We start from the raw sequence: 16,424 nt of genomic DNA on the forward strand, positions 1-16,424 counted from the left end.
GACCAAAGACTTTATTTCTGTTTGGCAGAATTTAACAAACAATCACCGGTAAAACATATACCAAAAGAAAAGTCATGTGATCATATTGGAGCAAGGCTGTGAGATGGAGTTAAGGGCATGGGTTAGTCTATATAAAAAGTTGAAATCATCAGATGCCACAAATCAGACAAAGTAAAGAAAAAGAAAAAAAAAACTAGAGGATTTTATACACCTTCCTGCAGGAAATGACTGCTGTGCAAAGCTTTCACCCCCGGCAAGCTTTTCAAGACAAACATTCATCAGGAGAGCTGCTCTGTCTACAAACTGTTAGCTGTTAGAAAATATTCCAGAATAATCTCTTAGCAGCTTTGTGATATAAACATGAATGTACAAACTACTGTTAGTGGATTACCCGTGATATATATAAAAAACATATTTACAAAGTAACCTTTGAAAAGAATTTTTTTTACTCAGAATTATAAGGCCTATTTCATGTAAATTAACAATGGGGATTGTATTTTGGGCTCAAAATCTATTATAATGCCTCATTCAATGTATTCCATGGATTATGAATATATTCCTTATACCCTCCATGGCTAAAACCTATTTTAAAACTTTTATAGCACAAAGCTAGCATTTTTCTTAAACAATCATACCTGATCGAAGATTATTGTTTAGCAATTTTCTTTCATGTTGTTTTCTGCCTTCATATAGCTTTTTTAAAATTTAATTTTTTTTATAGCTACACACTGCAATGGTTATGGCTTCAGATTGGACTTGTCATTGTGAGGAGTTACTGATATTTTCATACAGACAGCTAATTATTGTTATTAATTAGTTGATTTTTGAATGATTTTCCAACAGCTTGTTGAAAAATTTAAATAGAATTAACATTTTAATGTGTAAGAGACCTTTATGTACATTAATGTGTTTTCTGTATTTGAAAATAAATGTGTACAGTATATATACAGATGTATATATGTTATTGAATTTATGACGGGTTTAGCTAATGGCAAGTTTTATAAGAAGTGTATTTTTAAGGCATTGAGTCATTATTTAGCTCGTGAAACTTTGAATCATTGCACTGTTATAATGTGCTAGGAGGATGTTCATGATTTATTTTAGAGAATATGATTTGAGATCGGTAAGCTACAAAGGCACATTTCACTTTTAGACTATTAAATGAGAGCCAATTAGAACTACTGTTACTGTTACATGGAGAACTGTGAATGTCATAGAGAGCTATATAGGTTGTGGGGTTTTCATACTTTAGGTGCAAACAATATCAGTTAAAGTATGCTGTTAAGTGTCGGTTGGAGCAAATCAGTTCAGGTAACATAATTGATTTAATAGAGATTATAAATTTAAATAAGTGGTTGTACTCACACAAAAAAACAAGTGTTGGACACTTTGTGTAGGAAATTGTAGGAAAATCCATTGTCCTTAAATATATCTGTTTCTTTACATGTCTGAGTACACAGTGTAAAAGAATATAAGAAATAAGATATATAAAAGATGTTGCTGTAGAAACTTTTGTCACTGTAGATACGCGTGTTGTTCTGACAGTGTTTATGTGAATGTAATGGTCGTTCATGTGACTTTAATCAGTACTTTCTAATGAGGATGAACAACGAGGTAAGGGTCCTCACAAATAAAGAAATGCAAACCCTTGTGTGTGTTCTCAGTTTTTCTCAGTGAAGTCTTTGCAAATGCCTCGGACCACTAGTGGGATAAACTCAGAAAGGCCGCTGAACTCTCTGGTGAAGAAAGTGTGGCTGTCCTTTGGCTCTGATGACATCGCTTTGAGATCATCCAGGGGTGCCCACGCCACGCCCACTGAGAAGATGGTAATGCCTGGTTGGGAAGGAGAAACAGGAGAAAAAGTGAGATGTCATCTGCATAGCAGTGAAAATGAATGCTAAGCCTTCTAATGATACTGCCTACAGGAAGCAATGTAAACAGAACTGGTCCTAGCAATGAACCCTGTGGAACTCCATAATTAACCTTAGTGTGTGAACAGGACTCTCCATTTACATGAACAAATTGCAATCTATGCAGATATGATACAAACCACTGCAGTGCAGTACCTGTAATACCTACAGCATGCTCTAATTGTTCTACAATATTATGGTCAACAGTATTAAACGCTGCTAGACCTCACTAGCAGGACAAGCACAGAGATGAGTCCACTGTCAGAGGCCATAACAAGATCATTTGTAACCTTCACTAAAGCTGTTTCTGTGCTGTAATGAACCTGACTGAAACTCTTCAAATTAAGCCATTCCTCTGTAGATGACCTGTTAGCTGTTTGACAACTACTCTTTCAAGGATTTGTGAGATAAGGGGAAGGTTGGAGATTGGCCTATAAGCTAAGCTGGGTCAAGAGATGGCTTTATAAGTAGCTGTTTAACTACTGCCAGCTTGAAGAGCTATGGTAGCCAATTATTGAGACAGGTTGATCATATTTAAGATTGAAGCATTTTTTAATGGTAGGAGTTCTTTGAGCAGTCTTGTAGGAATCTAAAAGATGATGGTTCGGATGACGTAATTACTGAAGTTAACTCAGAAAGATCAATTGGAGAAAAAGACTAAATAAATATCAGAAGAAGTTCATGAAGTCATTACTAGTTAACGTTAAAGGGATGGTTGGCTTAACAGAGCTCTGACCTTTTGTCAGCCTGGCTACAGTGCTGAAGAGAAACCTGGGGTTGTTCTTATTTTCTTCAATCAGTGATGAATAGTAAGATGTTCTAGCTTTAAGGAGGACTTTCTTATAAAGCAACAAACTATTTCTCCAGGCTAAATGATGATCCTCTAAATTTGTGACACGCCATTTCCTCTCCAGCTTACGAGCCATCTGCTTTAGGCTACATGTTTGAGAATTATACCAGGGAGTCAAGTACTTCTGATTTGAGGCTCTATTTTTCACAGACTTCAGTATCCAGTGTCATACATAGTGAGGAGGTAAAATTATTAACAAGATAACCGACCTCTGTGGGAGTAGCGTTCGGGTAGCTGCTCTGCTCTGTGTTGGTACAGGGCATTAAAGATGATAACAGTGGGTGGATCATATTCTTAAACTCAGTTACAGCACATTCAGTTTGGACTTTTTGAATACAAAACATGTCAGTGAAATGTTTGTGAAACAACACTACAAACACTGACTCTGTTTCCAGTGAAACAGAGTCACTGACCCTGCATGGAACGTGTTCCACTGAACTTGTTCTGGAACGGGGCTGGGTCGGGGCAGAGCAGCCAGGGGGAGAGGTTGTCAAGCCAGCCGTTTCTTTTTCATTTTGATTGCAGCAGCAGGGGGAGGAGCAACTTGAGGTCTGGCCTGGGGAGACTGCTAGTCCATGGATTCTTTGGACCCCCTACAGCCTGGCCGGCTGCCTGCACTTTAGGGAGCCTTAAAGGCAAGGACCTTTGAGGATATACTGCCTTCTAGTTTCAATCTCACTCTAGCTCAGCTTGGTAAGCTATAGAAGAGACACTGAATGCTCTTGCTGACAGAGACCTTGTAGCACTTATCAGTAAAGCTGGAATAGAAGTGGTCTTCCTTGAAAGGGAACAAAGATCATAATGACGGAGAAGTCTTCAGGTGAAGATAGCTTACTCCCAAGAGATGCACTTGGGCATGTAGCAAAGGCCATGGGACTCCATTCCTTAGCAGTCCAACAGGGATCTTCCTGTCCAGTATCCAGCGTATCCAGAGTAGTTAAAATAGTAACGATGTTGTTACAGTTACAGTTACAGTTGTTACAGTTGTTACAGTTACAGATGTTACAGTAGTAACATCAAATAGCTTTCATTTATTGTTTTCACACATACCTTGCTTATGTGCAGCCATTGCTGGGCCTCTGACGTCATCGTATGATTGGCCATCTGTCACCACTATGAGAAAATTGCGACCCGGTCCTGTTCGTCTGCCATAAACAACAAATACAGTGTAACTTCTAATACAGTTAAAAAAAAAAACCTGCAGAATGTAAACACAGTTTTCAGAAATTTGATTTGAGTATTTCCATTTTTGAGTATTTTAGATCGAACCTTAAGAGCACCTGACATCTGTCTCTTGTTGTGGTACAAATGTTAGCGTTATTTTCATAAAATTACATTTTCTAAAGACAAAGATTAACACTTTTTTATCATTAATTATCTCATTAAGTATTGCAAGGCCCTGCAGTTTCAATAAAATAATCAATAAAATAATTTTTTAAGGCTAAACTTGCCAACACTGCAGGTGTGGAGAGCTTTGCTTAGAAAGAAAACAGCGCCACTGTTACCTGAACAGGTTCTGAGTGGTGTAGCTTATGGCTGAACCGGTCGATGTTCCTCCACTCATGTAGGAGATCCTTCTCAGAGCATTGATGGCATCGTCCTTGTTTGAGTAGTCAGACAGGCCAAACTCTAACCTCTGTTCATAGGTGAACTGCACTGCACCTACAACACCAATACAGCCAGTCAGCCAACCAGCATTAATAACGTATAAGATAATCAGTGGTTTGCATGTTGTGAAGCTGACCAATGTGAGCTCCCACATCTGAGATTTCAAAGCTTCTTGCAATTCCTGCTAGGAATTCCAGGACAAGTTGGAAATTCCCATCCCCAACGCTAGATGAACCATCGATGAGAAAGCCGATGTTCACAGAATTGTAACAGGTTTTACCTAAAAAATACATTTTATGTCAATGTCACAGCAGAGCCACATCCATCTAAATAATCAAATGTAAATATTATGAATTCATTAATTTTGTTTCTGTAATAAACAAAATGACTTAAAAAGCTATACTGTTAATGGTGAAACCACAGCTGTAAAGAGATGATGCTGAAGAGACTGAAAGTATTTTCATGTGATAGTTGCATGTCCAAAAGATATTTTATAGTGTAGCAATTCTTTCAAAACTTTTTTTCCAAGCAGAAAACAATATTATTTCATTTTTCTTGGTCAAATCTGATATTACAAAATTAAAGAATTATTGGTATTGTTTTTAATGCAAAGGTAGAACTGTTAATACCTTAATATTTGATTATCAAATGTAATGTGATGGCCATGACCTGTGTGTTTTCAAAGGTATCTCCTGACAGCTGCATTACAGTAGTTGATGAAGGTGTGTCTTACTACAGAGCAGGCCGTCTAGTGAACAGAGTCTCTGAATGAGAGGTCTGATGTGTTTGGTGGTGCTGAACCAGCTGGGGATTGGATAACTGAAGAAACCGTTGTCTTTACACACAGCCTGCAGGAGGACAGGTAGAAATTCTGTCATTAATACAAAACATGTTTACTGTGATTTGATGAATGCCTCTTGGGTTTGACTAAAATAATAAAATAATAATTCAAGTTTCTACTTTTATGCTGCACATAACCACTCTCAATAACCGCATGCATATGCTACATTTTTTTGTTGTTGTTGTTGTTTTTTTGTTGTCCAGCTGAGCATGGATGGACAGATTGTGCTTTTTGGAAAATTTTCAGCTAAGGCAGTTCTGTTTCAGACTTCTAGGACCTGTATCAGGTCCTTTTTGTTTTCTGGAGTCATAGACACAATACTGAACACCAACATGTTCAAGCAGAGTTGAATTCTTTGTCTGAAAACAGGATCTGTCTGAAAACTGCTGTTTGTTTAGGGTCAACATTACACAAGGTTTATATGCGATTTTGTGTTGTTTAAAGGGAACTAAAAATCCAACTCTGCAACTGTGGACACTATTAAACACTGTTTAAAATAATCCTTATTTATCTTAAACCAGGGCAGATTTCCTGTCTAAAACACAGCATTTTAACTTCCTTTCCCTGGCCTTAATACAAAGTCTTACTGGACTTTTGCAAGCAGAAGTTTTTGAACAGCAGATGGGCTCACATCTTTGTGTCTGAGATGTCCATATTAAATATATCCTCTCTTTTGACAACAAGCATCTTCTGCACATTTACTGACCTCATTATCTTAAATTTTGGCTATTTTTAATAGCCATGCATCACTGTTTTTATATGAAAGAAAAAAAGGAGCAGCATAATGTATCCATTTTAAGTTTAAACTAAACAAGAAGGGACAATTCAGTCTAAAGTATATTTCATGTTAGAGTGTCACTCCTTATTAATGAAACATATGAACATTTATCTAACATTTAGGCAATTCAAATAACATGTGAACCTTCTTCATGAAGTCTTTGTCTCGAACCATGCTGAGCTCCTCAGGCGCTGGTTTGGCGACAGACACCAGAAAAACATTGATCCCACTCTCTCTGGCCAACATGGCCGCCTGGTCCAGGTCATCAGATGGCCAGCCATCAATTAACACCATCATCACCCGGGGGTGACCCCTTCTCCCCCCATTCTCCTGAGAGAAAAAGGTCTCTGCTGTATGCATGATGGCTTTACCTAGGAAGACCAACAACACGATAAATATTTTTACATTACCTGTTTTTTTTTTTGTTTTGTGTTTTTGTCCCGTTTGGATCTTTAGCCATCAGAATTGTTGTCTTAAGGCCAAGAAAGATGCCAAGCGGATTTATTTTACCAAGTGGATCATCATGGCCTTGCCATATTGGTCCATTTGATTGACCTTTATTATAATTATGTATTTATTTTATTTTATTTTCGGTTGCTACAAACGGGACAGACATGACTGGGTGATAGGACAGGGAGAAAGAATGAAAGAAAGAGAGGGAGAGAAAGAAAAACAGAGGGGAGAAGAGACGGTGAGAAAGGGGGGAAGAAAGAAAAAGAAACAAAACACCTGGATCACCTGTTTTTTTTTTGTCTAACTGATGAAAGGAATGCAGGCAGGGTGGGGAAGAGTGTCAGTGGCAACTACTGACAGAAGGATAGCAGCAAGCGTGATAGGGATGGTAGTGAGAGAGAGGTAGTGATATGATGACCAGTTTGGATTATTGTAGGGTCTACCTTACAATATAAAGCACCTTGAGGCAACTGTTGTTGTGATTTTGCACTATATAAATCAGATTGAATTGAACTTTGTCAGGTAGTGGGTTAGATTTCCTCCACAAAATGTGGGAGACTGATGTCATACAGACATTAATGCTGTTAAAGGTGATCCTACAGCCTACTGAATCATCACATGTACTTACTCTTTTCACCTCATTTGATCATAAATGAGGAAATTTTGTCTGATTGTCACCTTTTCAAAGAGCTATGGGCTACAGGATGTGTATTTTTTAACTTTTCAATTTATAATTCAGGTTAATCAAGATATGTGTAAGTGTGTGTTACCTGTATTCGAGTCTCCTCCTAGGTAGGCCAGCTCCTTAATAGCAAACAACAGCTCTTTAGGTTGAGTGTAGTTAGTCAGTAGGAACTCTGTCCTGGGAGAGTCACTGCAGGCACATATGAAGACAAATGTTTAGTGTATATGTATATATCTGCATTTTTGATGTAATAATTCTTATCTAGCCCTTAAACCTAACTTTAATCTAAACTTTAAAAAGCATAAACCCGAGTTCACTCATAAGGGAGGTAAAAGGAATTTTATGTGGCATAGTATAACACACCATTGGATACTCTATTAAATACCCGATTTCCTTTCAGAATTGTGACACAGGTTCAGCAGTCTTCAATAGATTGTTGAAGCTGTGAGTGATGGACGTTTTCCTCACAGAGTTTGATCAATACTGAAATGATACAATTGATCATCAGTTGTTGGAGATTTGTCAACAGAACATCTATGAATGAAATGTCCTCTTTTCCATTTTTATTTGGAAATAAAATAAAAATGGCTGACAAGTTGCCTTTATTTTTTTACATTTATTTACTCACCTCTATCCCAAAATACCACAATTCTCAAGACTTGTTAGTATAAATGACATTGTTGGGTGGTTTAAGGCTGAGGTAAAAAGAAAGAAATAAAGATTTTTCTGAAGTGACTCTGTGTGGTGTGCCCGACCTGGCCTGTATTAAACCAATATGAGGTCCTATTGGTCCGACTCTTAGCATAGCCGCCAGTTTGGCAATAAAGTTCTTCTGCAGGTTAAACCTCCGCTGCCCAATATTGCTGCTGCTGTCAATCACCATCGCAATGTCCATCTGACAATCTGCCCACACAAAAAAGTAAAGATGTTGATCCAGAGATTAACAACATTGATTATTTTTATGTTCAGTGTTACTATAGATAATAATTATTATTGCAGTTTTTGCTTATATAACTTTCATTAAATTTTATTTGACCTCTGACTACACTCGTGTTTTGGACTTTTTCCATCCGATATAATTAAATATAATAAATAAGAACTTTTAGTGTATATGCTAAGATATAAATGGGTGCTGGAAGATAGTTCTGTTAAGTATAAAACAGGACTAATGCTTGCACTCTTCAGTTTTGATGTATTAGTTAAAACTGAGGTTATTGTACTCGGCCCTGAAAATCTTAGAAATATGGTATCTAACCACATAGTGAGTGGTTAGATACTTACTCTGGATGGCATTACCTTGGCCTCCAGTAACGCTGTGAGGAACCTTGGAGTCATTTTTGACCAGGACATGTCAAAAATGTCCTGGTCCAGTGCACATATTAAACAAATATGTAAGACTGCTTTCTTCCATTTGTGCAACATCTCTAAAATTAGAAATATCCTGTCTCAGAGTGACGCTGAAAAACTAGTTCATGCATTTATTACTTCCAGGCTGGACGACTGTAATTCATTATTATCAGGATGTCCAAAAAACTCCCTGAAAAGCCTTCAGTTAATCCAAAATGCTGCAGCAAGAGTCCTGACAGGGACTAGAAAGAGAGAGCAGATTTCTCCTGTTTTGGCTTCCCTTCATTGGCTTCCTGTTAAATCCAGAATTCAAAATCCTGCTCCTCACATACAAGGTCTTAAATAATCAGGCCCCATCTTATCTTAATGACCTTGTAGTACCATATCACCCTATTAGAGCACTTCGCTCTCGCTCTGCAGGCCTACTTGTTGTTCCTAGAGTATTTAAAAGTAGAATGGGAGGCAGAGCCTTCAGTTTTCAGGCCCCTCTTCTGTGGAACCAGCTTCCAGTTTGGATTCGGGAGACAGACACTATCTCTACTTTCAAGATTAGGCTTAAAACTTTCCTTTTTGCTAAAGCATATAGTTAGGGCTGGACCAGGTGACCCTGGATCCTCCCTTAGTTATGCTGCAATAGACGTAGGCTGCCGGGGGATTCCCATGATGCATTGAGTTTTTCCTTTCCAGCCACCTTTCTCACTCACTATGTGTTAATTAATCTCTGTCTCTCTTCCACAGCATGTCTTTTATCCTGTCTTCCTTCTCTCTCCCCAAATGGTCGCAGCAGATGGCCCCGCCCCTCCCTGAGCCTGGTTCTGCCAGAGGAATCTTCCTGTTAAAAAGGGAGTTTTTCCTTCCCACTGTCGCCAAAGTGCTTGCTCATAGGGGGTCCTATGATTGTTGGGTCTTTCTCTGTATCTTTTATTGTATGATCTACTGTACAATATAAAGCGCCTTGAGGCGACTGCTGTTGTGATTTGGCGCTATATAAATAAAATTGAATTGAATTGAATTGCCACAATTATTACAGTCAATTAAAAAGTGCATGTGATACTTATATATGCAGATGACTAAACTCTATTTAACCACCTTCTACAGTCATTGTTCTACAGTTACTGTCTTGTACCCATTTCTGGATCACTTTAAAAAAAAAGTAATGCATAATAAACTCTGATGTAAACAAAAACCATAAAAAATAATAACTTAATTTAAGTTTTAATCTGTAAGCTTAAGCTTGGGATCAGATGGCAGGGGACAGGTCTAGTGTGCTCAAATGTGTAATGAAGGTGTGCTGGGAGCATCTAGCAGAAGCCCCAGTCTGTGAAATATTAGGTCTTTAGCTATTGCTGCGAACGCAAGTGTGGTTCTTTTTTACCAGACTGTTGATTTGGCCACTCCTTAAGTTCTTATTTAATTATGTCTCCCTGACCTGTATCAACATCTGTTTGAACCTTTTGTTGAGTGATTTTAAACAGCTACCAAACTGATATTCTATAGTTGGAAACAAATCCTGAATAGAATAGAATAAAATAGAATAGAATAGAATGCCTTTATTGTCACTATACAGATGAACTGTATAACCAATGATATATACAATGTACCTTTATTCCCACCTGCCAGGGCTTTTTTCACTGATGGCTTCTTCAGCAGTTTCTTTACTGCAACACACACATTTGTACATCTTTGTAAACAGTCATTGATACAATGCATTCCTTAGCGCTTCACCCATCCTTACACTACTATAACTAAAAACTAAAACTTCTAAGGGCTTGGCACTCATATACACACTCAAATACACACACACATAAAGGTCAACTGAGGTAACACAGTATTTATGGTCGAAGCATCAAACTCCTGTTGAGTAATCCATATCCAGTGTTCTATTGTGTTTATGCCTTTATATTTTCAGAATATCTCCTGTCTGAGTCACCCCTATTGCTTAAATAGGAATGGGAAGGGACTGTCATAATAAATTATGGACAGTACACATTCAAAGAGCATTTTCTGAGTAACTTGTACTTTGTATAAATTCCCTAACTTTGGCACTCTAGGTACTCTCTCATTAAAAAAGTATGATGTGGAACAAAGTCTGACTTGTGGAACAGGTTAATTATATTTTGTAATAAGACATTTACTTGGCAGAAAAAAAGTTAATCCTGCCAAACAGGTAATTATCTCAACCATCAAGTTATACTCACATGATCTGTATTCTGATCTGCTGGAAAAACAGCAAAAGAGAATAACAGGTCATAATGAAAGTTATGGCCCGAAAGTGGTCAGTACAGTATACAGAAGCATCTGTGCCGAGTATGGCCTGGAAGCCTCGAGGTCAAAATGGTGATGGCTAACCAACCGGACATAGTAGTGGTGGACAAGCAGCCGTAGTGATAGATATAGCGATATTGAGTGACAGCAACATCAGGAAGAAGGAACACGAAAAGCTGGAGAAGTACCAAGGGCTCAGAGAAGAGCTCCAGAAGATGGGGAAGGTGAAGGTAACAGTGATCCCAGTAGTAAGCACTCAGTGCAGTGACCCCCAAGCTAGGCAAGTGGCTCCAGCAGATCCCACGAACAACAACCGAGATCCCCGTCCAGAAGAGCGAAGTCCTAGGAGCAGCCAAGATACTGCGCAAGACCCTCAAGCTCCCAGGCCTCTGGTAGAGGACCTGAGCCTGAGGACTGCCCACAGGGCGAGAGGGGATTTTTTAAAAATATATTTATATGTGTGTATATGTGTGATGCCGTCCTTTTACTTCTGTATGAGCTTCTCTTTTAATTTTGCCTTTGACTTAAGCTCAGTGCAAATAAAGAAGCCACTTTTGGCTGTCCCCTTGTCACAGTGGGTTGCTCTACTTATTTGATTTGGCAGAGTTTTACGCCGGATGTCCTTCCTGACACAACCCCAACGGAGATTTTTGTCTCAAGCTGGAAACCGGTGATCCTTCACTTGCCAAACAAATCTGTTAACCACTAATACTAATGAAAATAAAAATCTGACAAAAGAAAGTCAAAGACATAACAAGATGAATTACCAAAAGGAAACAGTTAATTAGAAAAAGTGCTCAGATCAGGGTGGTGTCATGACACTAGGAAAGCACAGACAGAACAAGAACAAATATATATTCCTAATATAAAGGTGTGTATCATTTACCTGGTCGCGCAGCTGCAGGAAGAGCTGTGGTGCTGGTCTCGCTGATCAGCTCCTGTGGAACATTAATGGGCTCTAAAACACACAGAAGGTATGATAATTAGTGGAGAAGACAGATATGGATCATTCACATCTGCAGTCAAATGATGATATTAATCAATTAAAAATTGTGTTTTTGTTTTGTCTAATCCCTGCTAATTTGCAGTTTATAAAATAAAATTATTTTTTCTGTTGTATAATTACAGGTAAAGCTTTCCAGTACTATATAAGTTTAAACAATCTCCAGATAACTATATATTAAAATAATGTATATATCATTCTGAAATCACAATTCTAGGTACTTTAAGCATATCTCGCAATAATAAATAATAAATAATAATAAATAATAATAAATATTAACATTATTAGGTTATTCATATTGGATTATTACTTAATTAAAAACAATTCACCAAAGTGGCTCCACCTACTGGTGAGGCTGAAGGAGGCGGTCCAGTGAGACAGGGCCTGTGAGTGTATACCGTGGGCATATGAGCTGATGTAGTTGTGCCGTCCCTGCAGCCTATGAACCCTAACAGGGCCCCCAGCTGGGCCCAGGATACCTCTGTATGAAATGACAAAATAAAAGTATTATTATCACAGTGGAAAAAGATCATCATTAACAGTTATGAGAGTTGCTACTCGTGAAGTCAATTACAAATGCAGCTTGAACTAGTGCATCTGGACCGAGACCTTGTTAAAAAAAAAATTTGTGTCTAAAAACACACACGTGCGCAGGAAGTTCTTTTCATAGTAAAATAAATAACTAAAAAAAACCTTTATGGGACAAGGAGAAGACACAGCTGTGAAGGAGAAAAAAAGATAAGAATAAGCATAATTTTTCTTCTCAGTAGGCCACCGAGGCCCTCTGCAGAGGAATGAGGAGGTCACTCAGGGCTGAGAACTTAATCCTCCTTTCATGCACATTCCTTCATGGTGTTGGTGTTTTGTTAAGGTTCAGCAGGCAGCCGGACTCACACTGCTCCCTATTATGTCACATCTTGGCAGCGGAACACAGAGTCTAATCCACATGTTTGAAAAAACAATTCTCACTCCAACGGCACCGCTGTGACGAGGTGTTCATGCTCTGAAAAGGCTGCTAAGAGTATCATATACAGGGAACTAAAAACAATGGCAAGAAGCAGTGGAAGTAACAAGGAAGTAATCAGTGAACCACAAAGCAAAATAACCAAATAGAGCTCCACCACCAAAAAAAAGTTGCATTAAACTAAAAAATAAATAAATAAATAAATAAATATAAAAAAATACAAAAAAAAAATGACTGAAGACCCTGAATAAGAAGGAGAGCGTCTAATCATTAAAAATGTAATAAAAGCAAAGAAAAATTAAACTGAAGGAACTTTAACACAATATTGAAAAAGCCTAGGTTAAATTTTAAAAAAAAAACTTTAATTGAAAATATACACACAAAACAATACAATATACTAAATGAAAAAATGAATGAAAATTAAAAATGAACCGACAATACAAAATAGAATCAACTATGAGAAAAAACTGATTTTAAATAAATACATGAATAAAAGTTAAAAAAAGAAAAGAAAAAAAGAAAAACTAGTAACAAAAACCCTCCAAACAAAATATGGAAATGAAAATCAGAAGATAAGAAGGATTTACTTTGTTTTCTATTTTTGTTTTTTTTTTTTCCATTTCCATTTTGCTTATTTTTCTGTCGGTCCTTTCAGCCAACCACGTCACGGTCCTCTAAATATTACCATGGTTTAATTGTGTAGCTTTAAAATCAAGCAAGTGTACAACATTATGTTTTAGTGTTTTCAGTGATAGACTGAAATATCACAGTTAATATTTACTATAATATGTAATTAAAACATATTTTGGTACAGCTGATATGAAAGGAAAGCTGTACCTGTGGACTGCAGCTCCACAGATGGATGAGACAGCAGCATAGACTCCTGTCCCAAACACAGACATCCTCCACTGTGTGCACTGTGGTGGACATAAAACCACCACGGTGTCCTGGGTCAGGTCTGCTCCACGTGTTGTACAGGTCACTGGATAGGGCACTGAGTGGAAAACAGAAGATGTCCAGTCAAAATACTCCATTAAAATCCTTGATCTAGGTAGTAGGTTTCATCTTCATTAAATAGAGTAAGCTAGTTTAGTCCAGAGGCAAGACCAAGCATTTTTAAAAACAGACAGAAACATAAAAAAAGACAAACGACAGAATACAACTAAACAGATTTCTTTTACTATTAATATATATTATTAATTTCATTATAAAATAATTTTCTAAAAAGATAAAAGGGGGAAGGAACATTTATAAAGTGTAAAAGTATAAACATATATCAAATGTAAATGTTAATAATAATAACAACAACAAAAAAGTAAAATATGTAAAATGCTAATAAAAACAGAAAATAGCTATGGCTATTGGTGATTTTACTACAATTGTGTTTTTTTTGTTGGTTACTTTTTGCAGCAATTACACAAATAGACACGTATTTATATATGTGTGTGTACTTTACATTTTCTACAGTGTATGATTCTAAGGAACAAAAGTGACCAGAGAACTAAGTGGATCTATCTGCTGTCAGGCAATCAGGTATTTTTCAGGACTCACCACTAACTTCTGAGCCAAGTACTGAGGAGAGCAGGAACAAAAGGCCTGATGGGGAAAAAACAGATCACACAAAGTTGTCATCATATGAAAGAAAGGAAGAAAAGAAAAAAGCAAAAAAAAAAGGAAAAAAAAGAACAGAAGTTACCTGTCAGAGGCAGCACAGACAGCTGAGGCATTTCTGCAACAAGCTCGGTATACTGAAAAACAGATATTACATATAGTTACTCTAATAATAATGAGTATTATTTTTAAATCGTATTTTTTTTAAACGAGTTTACCCAGCCTCCTCTGGCTCATCCAGCCAAAAACAAACCATCACCTATATTTCATAAAGCAAATAGGCAAGAGCTTTCCATTGGTGTGGAGGTCTAAGTTCAGCCACATTATCTACCCCCCAAAATGAGGCCAGCTGACTACTTGAACAAAATGAATGACTAGGTTTTCATTTCCTTTCCTTGCATTCCTCATTCCCCGAATTCCAAAAGAATATTCCAAGAGAAAGACACCAGGATTCACCAGGGTTAAATTGTGAAAGAGTGATTCTAAGAGCATGAGACATTATTTTCAAACACGGACTGGCCACCACGGAGACTCTTTGGGATGCACTGGAGTGGTCAGACTCTCCCATCATTAGTATGAGATGATAAAAAACCAATGCAGCTCTGGATGGAAATAAACATTGACACAGCTGAAATGATAAAATTCAGCTCATCGACATGATCCTACTGCAAATGCGTGCCATAATCAAAGCTAAAGGTGCTCCAACAACGTATTTTATTTTGGCCAATAAACCAGTCCACAAGCTAATTATGGATTAGTAAGAAATCTAGAAATGTAGTTATGTGTGAACCACACATCACGTAAGTGAGATTAGAAAACAATGTCATCACATCACTAAAGAAGAAGAGGCAGTAAATGGTTAAATGTCAAGTCCACAGCTATCTCAGGAAATCGTTTAAAATTTGTTTGTGACCGAATCCACCAATGACACAACAGCCAGTAACCAGTAGTGGTTTGTAAGCTCCATATATTCCTATATACAAGGACTAATCAGAAGCCAGAAAGCAAGCCAGTACCAATCCCTAAGCTTGGCAGGTTAAACAGTCGATAAATACATTAAAAAAAGATGGAAAAAAAAAAAGAGATAAGCAGTTAGTAGAGGGTGTAATAAACATACAGCAAGTAAATAAAGTTATTGGTTAATCACTGAATGGATGTAAATCACCCAGCCTGTTAGTCATTTCTAAAGAAAGATCTCTGTGCAGAATCAGCAGGAATTTCAGTCTTACGAACTGTTTCTTCAGCAGACGTCTCTGAGGAAAACTGTTCAGACTGTTCACACGTTATTCCCTGGAAGGAGCAGCAGGCGGTAAAATGACAATGCTGAGCTGGTGTCGATCGCCTGGCGAGAGAGAGGTAGCCCTTTAAATAAGCGTTCTCTCTCACAACACACACACACACATTCATACACACCTTACTGTGGTGACTTCAGAGGGGGAGGGAGGAGGGGCCTCAGTGACAGGTCAACCTGAGATGGAGCAGAGGAGTGAACTGCAGAAAAACCTTGAGATAACTGTTGTGCTTTAGTGCTATATAAATACAATTTATATAGCACTAGATATTTTTGTACAATAACCTGAGTGGGTTTAATAAAGACATGCCTTAAAAGCCCATGAGGTACACTGAAAGGATTAAAAATGTGGTGCTTCTAATTTGTATTTTTTATGCTGCTTCCAGTATATTTGGAGCCCTAAATTATTGAAAGTGCAATAGCTAGCTACATCACAGCAGCTTCAGGACGGAAAACCACATTTAAGCTTTGTTATAAACAGAGGCGCCACCAAAGGGGGGCCAGGGAGGCACTGATCATCCCCTAAATTTGCTGGCTCCCCCAGTGGCCACCCCTGGTAAGACTGTCATATGTTGGTAATAATTCTAATAAACATGTGCACGAGAGAGGAAAACACACTACAGTGAGTTGAAACCCTGACTTGTTATTTATTCCTGCTTAAAACAGATTATTAAGGATTTCAAAATCTTATTTGGTTTTCATATTTATTTATATTTTCAGTGATATCAAATTTAATAGCAGATAATTAAATAGGTATATTTAATTCTTTTCGCTCTCTCTTTTTTGCCATATTTTTCAAGTAACCTATATTTGACAAC

General features: G+C 37.6%; 1 protein-coding gene across 5 annotated transcripts; it reads right to left on the bottom strand.

Moving 5' to 3' along the window:
• coch (coagulation factor C homolog, cochlin (Limulus polyphemus)) lies at nt 1-15,683 on the bottom strand. 5 transcript variants are annotated; one of them, XM_085392189.1, is made up of 15 exons: nt 15,545-15,683; nt 14,401-14,452; nt 14,256-14,300; nt 13,542-13,698; nt 12,088-12,221; nt 11,624-11,695; nt 10,086-10,130; nt 7,881-8,028; nt 7,211-7,314; nt 6,132-6,358; nt 5,102-5,216; nt 4,505-4,648; nt 4,266-4,422; nt 3,811-3,905; nt 1-1,833 (listed from the first exon to the last, which is right to left on the bottom strand). In XM_085392189.1, exons 2-15 carry the CDS (start codon nt 14,429-14,431, stop codon nt 1,661-1,663), a joined length of 1,647 nt encoding a protein of 548 aa, XP_085248315.1. In that variant the 5' UTR covers nt 14,432-14,452; nt 15,545-15,683; the 3' UTR covers nt 1-1,660. The 5 variants fall into 5 exon arrangements, with proteins under 5 accessions (XP_085248315.1, XP_085248310.1, XP_085248313.1 ...); XM_085392184.1 differs by having other exon boundaries at nt 10,074-10,130; XM_085392187.1 differs by having other exon boundaries at nt 10,074-10,130; nt 15,549-15,659.
• Between the last annotated feature and the right edge of the window lie 741 nt (nt 15,684-16,424).

The sequence above is a fragment of the Rhamphochromis longiceps genome, linkage group LG19 (genome assembly GCF_057381845.1).
Source record: "Rhamphochromis longiceps isolate RC_006_pf linkage group LG19, R_longiceps_female_GT1.1, whole genome shotgun sequence".
Lineage (NCBI taxonomy): Eukaryota > Metazoa > Chordata > Actinopteri > Cichliformes > Cichlidae > Rhamphochromis > Rhamphochromis longiceps.